Here is an 11247-nt window from a genome sequence, read left to right as displayed (position 1 = left end):
TTTAAAGGTGTAGTGGACCATTTCTACTGGCAACGAACATGCTAGGGCAACGGGTATCGTAAGGCTACCCTTCCCTTTCAAGAGATCAACGACTACGGAAGCAGTCTAGTGAGATCCTACTATTGCGGATCTAACAACCCTGCGCCGCCAAGAGCAGTTACTATCCTCTACACTCTATAAATAGGGGAATCCTCACTCTTGGAAGAGGTTCAGACTCTCACTCGAAAACTACTTACTTATTCTCTACTTAGCACTCCAGAAGCTCTACTCCGATCACTTCACTCATTCTATACTAAGCTCCGGCTACAAATCACCTACCCCGACGACCTCTGGTCTAAGCTAGCCTAAGGCAGAGATTCCGGCTAGAAGCTTCCACGAAACCACATCGAAACTTGCTAGAGGCTTCTCGTTTATCTCATTCCTCGTTAGTCTATCCTTCCGCAAGCAGAGATCTGCCCTTCCGCAAGCAGAATCCTACTCTTCCATAACCAGAAGTCTACTCTGCTAATCAAGTAGTCCAGAAGCTACCACAACTCACCATTCCGTAGAACCGAGCTCTGGCCACTCTACGAGTCGTGCCACCCCGATGCTACAACGACTCTACCTTCATTAGTAACTCTATCTTCGGTTTATTCACTTTATTACATCGAACTAAGTTACTGACTTGACCGTCGGAGGGTCCTTGGCCGACACCATCTCTGGTGCCCCCTTGGACTTCACGGTTGTGTTTCCCTTGTGCAGGTTTACAGGCTACTGGTACCTGTTTTCTACCCTGACGTTAGCCCGACAACAGCTGTTTCCTTCTGACGTTTGCCTACCCATCTACCCGACTACCAGAACCGACCTCCTGCCTGTCAACCCGTCTATTTGAAGGCCCGAAGCCTAGTTGCTGGTGCCCACCCGACGATCCTTGTAACCGTGTGACTTTGTATCCGTCCAGAGATAACAAACGGCATTCCACTTATAAGTGCTGAAAAATCAAATACCCCTCTTAATCACCCTTCTTCATAAAGCCAGTGATCCCTTGGCGAGGTTTTACAGTCTCTGCATCTCCTCAATTTTCTCTCTCTAATACGCAAAATCAGAGGATGAAAGCTTTGAATCGAATTAAAAAGCTGAAACTTTTGAATACCCAATCACACCTCCCAACTTCTCTTCCTTCTTCGTCTTCTAATTTCTCCTCAAAACAACCCAATCATCATTTAAACTCTAAACCCCATTTAAATCCCACTCTCCAAATTCTATCACAACCCATCTCTCTCGAAAATGATCCCCATCTTCCTTATAAATCCCATCATCTAAAAATCATCAAACATTCAAAATCCCATCTTTATGCATCTTTTTTTTGTACTTTAATACAAGCTTATTTAACTTGTAAAAGATTTTCAGAAGCAAAAGAGGCATTTTTAGTCATGAGAAATAATGGGTTAAGCCCCAATTTGTATTCATGGAATCAACTTTTGTACAAATTCAATACCTCTGGTTTAATTTCACAGGTATGGGTTGTTTATTCAGAATTAATTTTTTCTGGGGTAATCCCAAATGTATTTACTTATAATGTATTAATTCATTCTTTATGCAAAGTGGGTAGGTTGAAAACTGCTTTAGATTTGAGTAGAGTAGTAGAAATCGATACAGTTAGTTATAATACACTTATTTGGGGTTTCTGCAAACAAGGATTGGTTGAACAAGCTATTGGGTTTTTAGCTGAGATGATAAAGAAGAGTATTCAGATTGATTCTTTTACTTGTAATGTTATGGTTAATGGGTTTTGTCAAATTGGGTTATTAAAAGATGCTGAATTATTAATGGAGCAATTTGATAAGGAAGGCGTTGATAGGGATGTTGTTTGTTTTAACACATTGATTGATGGATATTGTAAATTTGGATCGATGAATATCGCTCTTGAGTTATTCGATAGAATGAAAAGGGATGAAATATGGCCTGATATTGTTACGTATAATACTTTGATTAATGGATTTTGTAGAGTTGGAGAATTTGACGAGGCCAAAAATCTTATGGATGAGATTTTGGGTCTTAAAAAGAATGACTGTATTTCGAATCTTGAATTTATTGAAAATCAGGGTAACTATGAAGTTGACGATACTGTATTACAAGGTTTCGATTTGGAACCGAACCTTGTAACCCACACTACACTTATCAGTGGATATTGCAAAACAGGAGAACTAGAAGAAGCACTTTCTTTGTATGAAGACATGGTCAAGAGTGGCTTCTTGCCTGACGTAGTTACTTATAGTTCCATAATAAACGGCCTATGCAGAAGCGGGAAGCTTGCTGATGGGAAAGTACTTTTCAGAGAGATGGAAAGCATGGGTGTCACTCCTAATCATGTAACATATTCTACTTTGATAAATTCCCTTTCTAAAGGTGGGAGCTCGTTTGAAGCTTGTGCTCTTCAAAGCAAGATGATTGTTTCGGGTATTACTTTTGATTTGGTGGTTTTTACCATTTTGATGGACGTACTATTCAAAATTGGAAAACCCGAAGAAGCTGCGAAGATGTTCCAGAGTTTGTTAAAGCATCATCTCACTCCCAATCACGTGACCTATTCTGCTTTGATTGATGGACATTGCAAGGTAGGAGACATGAGTGGTGCAGAATCCATACTGGAAGAGATGAAGAAGAAAAGTATTGCTCCAAACGCTATTACTTTCTGCTCCATTATAAATGGGTATCTTAAAAAGGGAATGGTTGATGAAGCGACAAATTATATGAAGAAAATGGTGAGTAACAACATCCTTCCAAATATATTCATATATGGTACACTAATTGATGGCTTCTTTAAGGCAAGTAGAGAGGATTGGGCTCTTGAAATGTATAAGGAAATGTTGGAAAGAGGTGTAGAGGTAAATAATTTTATACTTGATGCCTTCATCAATAACTTAAGAAAAAGAGGAAGAATGGAAGAAGCGGAGGGTTTGTTTAAAGATATGATGCTTAGGGGTTTAATTCCTGACCGTGTTACTTATACTTCGTTAATGGACGGTCTATTTAAAGCCGGAAAAGAGTCAGCTGCTCTTAAAACTGCCGAAGAAATGACAGGGAACAATTTGGAGTTTGATGTTGTTGCTTATAATGTTTTCATTAATGGTCTCTTTAAGCTTGGAAAATCTGATGAAGCACAGTCTATTTACGTCGGAATGAAGGATATGGGTTTAGCTCCTGATCATGCTACATACAACACGATGATTAGTTCCCACTGCGAAGACGGGAATTTGGAAAAAGCTATTATGCTTTGGCAAGAAATGAAGAGTTACAATTTACTACCCAACTCCATTACGTGTAATTCGATTGTGAGAGGATTTTGCAAGGCCGGTGATTTGGATAGAGGGATGGATTTATTGAATGAAATGGTGGTTTTAGGGTTCAATCCAAACCCTGTTACTCATAAGTTAGTGCTTGAAGCATGTTCAATGAGTAATCGGGCAGACACAGTTTTCAAAATGCATGAACGACTCTTAGAAATGGGACTTAAAAAAGATAGAATGAGTTATAATACACTCATCACTATATTGTGCAGGCTAGGGATGAGTAGAAAGGCTAAGTCGGTATTCGAAGATATGATCAAAAATGGTATTTCTGCGGATACTATCACTTATAATGCATTAATACATGGATATTGCAAAGGAAGCCATTTAAAGAAGGCATTTTCTACGTTTTCTCAGATGTTGGATGAAGGAGTGTCTCCGAATGTGGCGACGTACAATATCCTCCTATGTGGGCTTTCAACTGCTGATTTGATGCAAGAGACAGATGGGTTACTTCAAGAGATGAATAAAAGAGGCCTGCTTCCAAATTCTTTGACTTATAATATTTTGGTCTCCGGCCATGGAAAGAAAGGAAATAAGAAGGAATCGATGAAGCTGTACTGTGAAATGATCACGAAGGGCTTTGTTCCCAGCACCGGTACATATAATGTTCTTATCAGTGATTTTGCCAAAGTGAGTAAGATGGATCAAGCCAGAGAACTAATGAATGAGATGCAAATAAGAGGAGTCTTACCTAATTCTTCGACTTATGATATACTAGTTAGTGGTTGGTGCAAACTATCTAATCAACCTGACTTGAAAAGGTTACTGAAATCATCTTATAAAGCTGAAGCAAAGAGGTTATTCCAAGAGATGAATGATAAAGGATTTGTTCCATGTGAAAGTACTATTGTTTGTATTAGTGGTGCACTTGCTAGACCAGGAAAGAAGGGAGAAGCCCGGAACTTATTAGAATCACTGTACAAAAGAAAGGAAGGTAAAAAGAATAAAAATGAACATGTTAATAGGTAGTGGAAAAGGAGAATCTAATCGAAGGAGATTTGCATCAGGCGGTTTGTGCAAGGGCCAAAAACGGAGGGTAAGGGTTATCAATGATTACTAGTGATTCAGCTTCATGCAGGCGAGTGGTAGCCTTCAGTCCAAACTGAGGACGGGTTTTTGGGGTTAGCTCGAAGGATTGTGACCCCTTGTCCAGGCCATTGTGGCACCTGTGACGCCTTGGGCATAAGGGACATGATGACCTCACGTGATCCTCACCTTCCTCCAGCTAATAGTGCATCCCTTATCCAACAGCTCAGACTTTAAATGTGCCACTTATGGTACGTCTTCGACTCTTTTCTGTCTATAACAAATTATTTAGGGGTTTGGTTTCTAAATTGATATCTTGGGTTAGTATGGCTAATTCCTTTCAAAAAGTTTTGGTATTGGAGGTTTTAAAAGAGGTTCTCCGTTTTATGATTTTGAGGACTTTACCTTAATTTATTTTGATTAGGATTTGTTCTCGTTATTCGTTAATGAATTTCTAGCTTTGCAATTGAATAGGACCTTTTAGAATATTCTTTCTTTTGGTTACTGGATAGGGTTTCTGCGTAACTAGACTCCTCTTTCTTTTGATTTTTATTAGTTTGAGCCCTTCATTTAGATTAATTTGCATATTGGTTAATGTTGTGAAATTTCGTAGGGTTTCTTTAGTCCTATCTGTGACGAAGTGGTATAGTATTAATGGCACCAACCATATATCAGAAACATACTATGTCTTGGTTCATTTTTAGCACAACATCATATAGCTCAAAGCCTCAAAGGGTTTTTTTTTTTTATTTATTTTATTTTTATATTTTTTGTCAACACTTGCTTGCCCAAGTGGTTGAAAGTGTAGACGTTAACTCCAAAACCCCAGAGGTCCCAGGGTCGATTCCCAAAGAGGGTGGAATCCATGGTTTATTGAATTTGGGTTATTAAAGGTGTAAATAATGTAATAAATTTGTCGGGCTTTAGGCCTTTTTCATGTTCTCGAGCTTTAGGCCTCTTTTGTTAATGTTGAACTTAGGCAGTCATCGTGCTTATCACATCTTCCTGATGTATCAATGCCTTGTAACGACTAACGTGATTGTAGTCGATTTCTCGAAAAAATAAAATCTTCTTTATTTTTCCAAAATTTAGAAATTTGCTCATGGAAATTTGTTTTCTACTATCATTTAATCGTGGAAAAATGTGATAAATCATAAACATTTCACATTTGAAAACAGCAATTAAGGAAAAACAAACCCACAATGCATCAGTAAGACAGTAACCATCCCAACTAGGTTGGCATCACCTGAATCAATCATCATCAATAGTATTCCATGAAATTTATCAATATTTTTCTAGCAGTAATTTAATTCAAAAAAAAAATTTAGTCGCTTTAGTTCGTCTTCACTAATTGGATTGTCTGTGAATTTTTTTTTAAGCTTGCAGAGATGAGGATTGGAGTATCAAAGAGAAGAATTATACTTCTCTCATTTCCGTCATACGACATCGATGAAAATGTATTTAAACCATTCTTATTTCCAAATTATCTAGCTTTCTTTATTCTTTCAGGTTTATAGCATCTGATTCTTATATCTACAATACCTTTCTAGGCAGTTATCTGTTTCGAGTGGAGATGAAAGCAAAATAAGAAGCGGATGTGTAACGAGTAAAGAAGATCCAAATCTTGATACCTCAATTGCCTCTGGTTCTTATGTTTTGTGGTAAGTTCACTTCTCTGGATGAGCTTTATAATAACTTTCCAATGGGGTTCCAAAAACTATTATCTCTAGTCACTTTCTGTTAAAAGTCTTTTGTTCGTTTAATAAAAATTAGTGGAACTTGGCAATTCAGGTGCTCTGTACTCAATATATTGCCGGATAACATGAGTTAAGAACACATCGGTTCGAGAACCTAGAAGACTTGGGACACTTTTCGAGTCAGCCTAGTGGGTCATTAGTGGCTAGTGAAGAGTAGTTGAGAACTTCCGTTAGATAGGTCAAAACTACACGGATTTTACTTTCCTCGCTTCCTAGAAAACCTGTTCGCTCTTATTTTTTAGTACCTTGTGAAAATACTGAGTGCGTAATTCCACCTTTTATTGTTATTTTTGAGTCCACAACAAAGACAAAAGATTTAAGCGCGAGTACGTTTGATCTTAAGCTTCTTGATGCATTTAGGGCTGCAATTGGGGCACAGCGAACTGAAGCAGGGTCAGTGAAAAGGTTAAGTCCTTAGATTGCTCGGGGTAAAAAGTCCACGATAAGGCTTATGAAACAAAGATAATTAATGAAATACGAATGAAAGGCATAGACAGGCATGTGACATGTATTGGGAAATTGAGTTATGAAAACCTCAAAAGGGGAGGTGACATTCTGAAATCTCTTTATCTCTTTCTCAAGAAGAATTCAGCTAGCTCATAGATGGATAAGAAGCCCGACGGGCGTAACTAAAAGGTTCAATTCTTAATTGTTGTATCTTGCAGAGTCCTTCGAAGGAGGGATGAAATGAAGAAGAGATGGAAAATGATTTTGGAATAAGCTTTATGTATCAGCCGAGGCAGTTGCATGCTCCAGCAATACATTCGAGGAATATTATATGTAGAAACGTAAATTTGTTTGACATTTGTAGATGCCCATTACCATAATTAATGATTTTTTGGAGCTAAACTTGTGTCTACTTTTGTTGAGGAATTTAGCTAGCGAATTTCTCTTGAAGAAGAGTGGTGTAAAACTCTAACTATTGTATCCTTCGTGGTGAAGGAGGGGATTACATCACGTTTGAAAATCCAAATGGATTCTTATTCGATATTATCAAGATTTTATACTTATCAAGATAAATTATTCCCTAATTACAAATTCAATTACTACTAAAAGAGGTGATGGAGTTGGACTAAATAGCAAGCTCCTAAGTGGGTAAGCAGTGTTATCAAGTGTTATGGATAGTTTTCAAGCCACATTAAGAACACAATTGTCATAAAACAAATTACAGACTTTGGATTAGTAAGTGGATAAAAGATCTTGACTCAATTTGTGACATGCTGAGCCATTGGGGGAAAATTACAGTACAAATACTAGTCTAATTTTGAATTCTTAATTTGAACCGCTACTACGATATTAATAGATCTTATAAAATTATAAAATTAAGTCTTGAACTCACAGAAGTTTTTTAACTTAGAATTGAGAAACCGATTTATCAATCGAACTGCTTACCTAGAAGTACGCTTACTTGGTAGGTTCAACCCTGACGTCTTGGAGATGTTTAGTAGATATTTCATGCGTAAACCCCAGTACTCTGGTGGGATCTTGTATTCATCACCCGTTAAGAGAGTGCAGAGTTCGAATTTTATTATGACATCTACATGCAAGTAGAAAAAGAAAGTGCTATGTGTACTTGTAGAAAAAAGCTAGCAGTCGTGCCTTTGGCATGTCTAGCCGCAGAGAGATCGTGTTTAGCTCGTGCTTGTGCTGACCTGGTCATATACTGTGTCACGTTCTCAAGGGCTCCTCAATCTCATTGTTTGCGACGTGTTGTGCCCCACCCCCAAACGATCGGAGGCATAACAAGCTCCCATAACCAACTACCAAACTCACCACGATACGTTTATAAACAGGCCGTGTCAAAGCCGAGACAGTTTGGTTAGAAACTGTATTTGGTTGAGTTTATCATGAGAAAATGATAGAGACGGATGATTCTAGTTTGCTAGCTAGGTTTCTTGTCCAAGTTGCCAACCATGCCTTCATAAATCACACTTTATTCTTGCTATAATGGAGGACCTTTCAGCATTTGAAGAATATTTCCCATGCTCCACTTATTATCTCCATCTATTGGGATCAATATTCAAAGTTTTTCAAAAAGTAAAAAAATTCTAATGGCATATGCTGTAAATATTTCTCAATATCTGCCTTAATAAACAGAAGAGTAGCCTATAAAAGGGCTAATATAACAAGTCACTTATTCACCAAATCATAAACTTAGCTCTTTGATATCATAATATATCTAAACCCTAGACTCATCATCAAGTATGGCTTGTGAGCAGCAAATAGTGACTTCTCACTACAGTGTCCAAAGAAGTGAAAGTTATGGTCGTCATGAGAAGCCTAACCAAAATCAGGGAAGCTTTGTTAAGAGCAATAGTTTTAATAGCTCACAGAAGCTGTCAATGGGTGGTGGGGGATGGATAACCAGTTTGGTACCATCATCTTTCCCACCAGGGACTGATCCTCAAATTATAAGAGTATTTAAGATGGTTGATGAAGATAAGAGTGGGTTCATTGAAGACAAAGAGCTTCAAAGAGCTCTTTCTTCTTGTAATCAAACTTTCAGTCTCCGTACCATTCATCTCCTCATTCAACAACATACGAACAACCCTCACGCCTCCAAAATCGGTAATTATTAATACGAGTATTTGTCTTTTTGATCCTGTCACGTTATTCACGTATCTCATTAGAAATTTTTTGCTTTTCATTTTTTTGTTGGCAGGACCTAAGGAATTTATCTCAATGTTTTACTGTCTTCAGAACTGGAGGGTATATCGATTTCTTATCATAGATGAATTATGTTAAAAAGTTAATTAATGTATTAGATATAAACATTTCTTTATAAAATATTATATATGTATTAATTGCAGGAGACATTTATGAAGTTTGATGCCGATCGAAGTGGGAAAATAGACATGTGTGAGTTAGAGACGGCACTAAAATGTCTTGGGTTCACTATTTCTCCATGCGTATTGAACATGCTTGTCTACAAGTATGACAAAAATGGAGGCAAAAAGAAAGGCCTTCTGTACGACAATTTCATCGAGTACGTATATTATCTTCCTTGCTTTAAATAACCTTATCTATAACAAATTAGTTTTTATTTTTATTTTTCGGGTTACTACTTTCTAACTAATTTTCTTGATTTCCTTCTTTTTTTTTTTTAACTTCAGATGCTGCCTTACTGTTAAGGTAATAATCCATTTTCATCTCTTAAGGCACCTTCGTTACTTTATACGTAGTTAATTCTCATAGGACTCCCAAATTTTTTACCAACTTCCACCTTGAAGCCCTCTCACTAAAATATGAAAATAACTTCAATCTCGAATTATAGATGTTTATTGAAGATGAAAGAATAAATATTAGAGATAGACAATACAGATATATGGGAGATAAACAAATTAAAGAGAGGTGGGAGGAAAAGAAAAGTAATTAATAAAAGAGTAATTTTACTATTTTAGAGAGTTGGAATAACTCTTAACAGAGTTATGACGGAAAGTACTAAAAAGAGACCAAACTCAAATTTATAGAAAGTTAGAGGCCCAAATTAGAAGCTTGTTATGAACTAAGGGGTCACATGAGAATTAGCTATATGGAGTATTTATTATATACTAAGAAATATTGGTTGAATGCAGGGACTGACTGATAAATTCAAAGAGAAAGACAACAAGTGTACTGGATATGCATCTTTCTCATATGATGATTTCATGATGACTGTTTTACCCTTTCTTAATGCTTAAATAACATATGTATCTTATGTACCCAACTACAAATATATGAACAAGGAAGGGTACATAAGTACTGCTACTACTGGTTTGTGAAATAAGTCTTGCTTTCTTCAAGATCTAATATGTACTCCAAGTTGTAACCTAAATATGAAAGAAGGAAGCAAATCCTACTACTTTATGCAATAAAAGTGGCCTTTTATGTATCTATTATTCTATTGGCATTAGTTCAAGATTTTTTTTGATAAAATGCAATATCATCAAATATCAAAAAAATTACATATAATATTGTTACGGCTGGAATTGACTTGCTAAGGACCGTGATCTAGATGTTTTATGCATTCTCGACCACTTAACAAGTTTTTCTGCTTCTATATTAACGGAACGATTTACATACGGAGTACATAAACTTTATATGAACAAAAGTGTTAGTAAGACTCCTAATCCTATCCAAAACATGAATTTTTGTCCAGCGTAGGTGACATTTTCTTTAATCATTTTGGTTCAATATGTTAACAACATTCTTGGAGTGTCCACAAAAAAACACCTTATGTTGTCCTTTATGGATGGACCATCGAATTGCCTACAAAAGTGTCATATATATCCTTCTCTATTGATCGGCATCATATAGGCTTTGATTCACTGGCAATGCTTTTACATGTATTATCAAATACAACAAAAGCAAACTTCAATGGTCCTTATAAAAGAAGCATTGATCATTTAAACTATCTTTAGGTTTGTTTTGTCATTTGAACTATCAACCGTTTGGCTTGGTTCAGAACTCTTTGAGGTGAGGGTATAGTATTTTGAAAAACCTTTGAGCATCTTTCCTTCCAACAATACCACAGATTCATAAGTTTCGACGTGAGAGATATATCAGTTGTTAGAACATCATTGTATATCACTCCTAGTTGTGTGATCATGTCTTTGAGAGAACTACCTTTCATTCTATCTGTGTGCCGCCTATTGTGTCAAATATGATACCTCTAGCGAAAGGGGGTCCTAGTACAAAATGTCGTCATGTGTGATTCGATTCATTGCACAAATGACAATATATATGGTTGGCAAATGCAAAAATGACTAAAAATATTGTCAAACTGAACAATCTTAAGACTTAATTTCCACATAAAAAAGTTTGATTTTAGGGGTTTCCTCTAGTTTCCTGATGAGCCATGAAAATGTCACATTTGAATCTCTTAACTTGGGTTAGTTAGTCCAATTCGAGCCGTTACTCTGATAATTTGTTTGTTTCTCTTTCCCAGGTGCCTTTTACGGAGTTCAGTGCGAAAAACCGACAAAAATGGATACACGAGAGGCATTTTGGTCATTTATTAATTCTGGAAATTTTGGCAAATGCTGATGATCAGATGAAAAATATAGTCCAAGACGAGCCCGTGGGTGAAAACGGAAGTCAAATCGGAGTCCGTACAAAAAAAGTTAGACAAGGTCAAAGATTGAGTCAAAATC

At 36.7% G+C, this 11247-nt stretch overlaps 2 protein-coding genes across 18 annotated transcripts; both read left to right on the top strand.

The window, feature by feature from the left end:
- The first annotated feature begins 939 nt into the window (after positions 1-939).
- LOC147566946 (PPR repeat protein) lies at positions 940-7129 on the top strand. Of its 17 annotated transcripts, none has more exons than XM_086653541.1 (6): positions 966-1496; positions 1585-4609; positions 5738-5815; positions 5913-6019; positions 6476-6662; positions 6781-7129. In XM_086653541.1, exons 1-2 carry the CDS (start codon positions 1448-1450, stop codon positions 4299-4301), a joined length of 2766 nt encoding a protein of 921 aa, XP_086509667.1. In that variant the 5' UTR covers positions 966-1447; the 3' UTR covers positions 4302-4609; positions 5738-5815; positions 5913-6019; positions 6476-6662; positions 6781-7129. The 17 variants fall into 17 exon arrangements, with proteins under 17 accessions (XP_086509651.1, XP_086509654.1, XP_086509661.1 ...); XM_086653540.1 differs by having other exon boundaries at positions 5909-6019; XM_086653525.1 differs by having other exon boundaries at positions 940-4609; positions 5909-6019.
- A 1024-nt stretch (positions 7130-8153) lies between these two features.
- On the top strand, positions 8154-9986 carry LOC147566945 (putative calcium-binding protein CML49). Its single transcript, XM_086653524.1, has 5 exons — positions 8154-8683; positions 8778-8824; positions 8926-9101; positions 9229-9247; positions 9691-9986. The coding sequence occupies exons 1-5, from the start codon at positions 8320-8322 to the stop codon at positions 9793-9795; spliced, it is 711 nt and encodes a 236-aa protein (XP_086509650.1). The 5' UTR covers positions 8154-8319; the 3' UTR covers positions 9796-9986.
- Positions 9987-11247: the final 1261 nt, after the last annotated feature.

The sequence above is a fragment of the Eschscholzia californica genome, unplaced genomic scaffold (genome assembly GCF_041429995.1).
Source record: "Eschscholzia californica isolate CP2 unplaced genomic scaffold, dmEscCali1.0.p SCAF_1, whole genome shotgun sequence".
In the NCBI taxonomy this organism is placed as follows: domain Eukaryota; kingdom Viridiplantae; phylum Streptophyta; class Magnoliopsida; order Ranunculales; family Papaveraceae; genus Eschscholzia; species Eschscholzia californica.
This window is presented reverse-complemented; position numbering and strand designations above follow the sequence as displayed.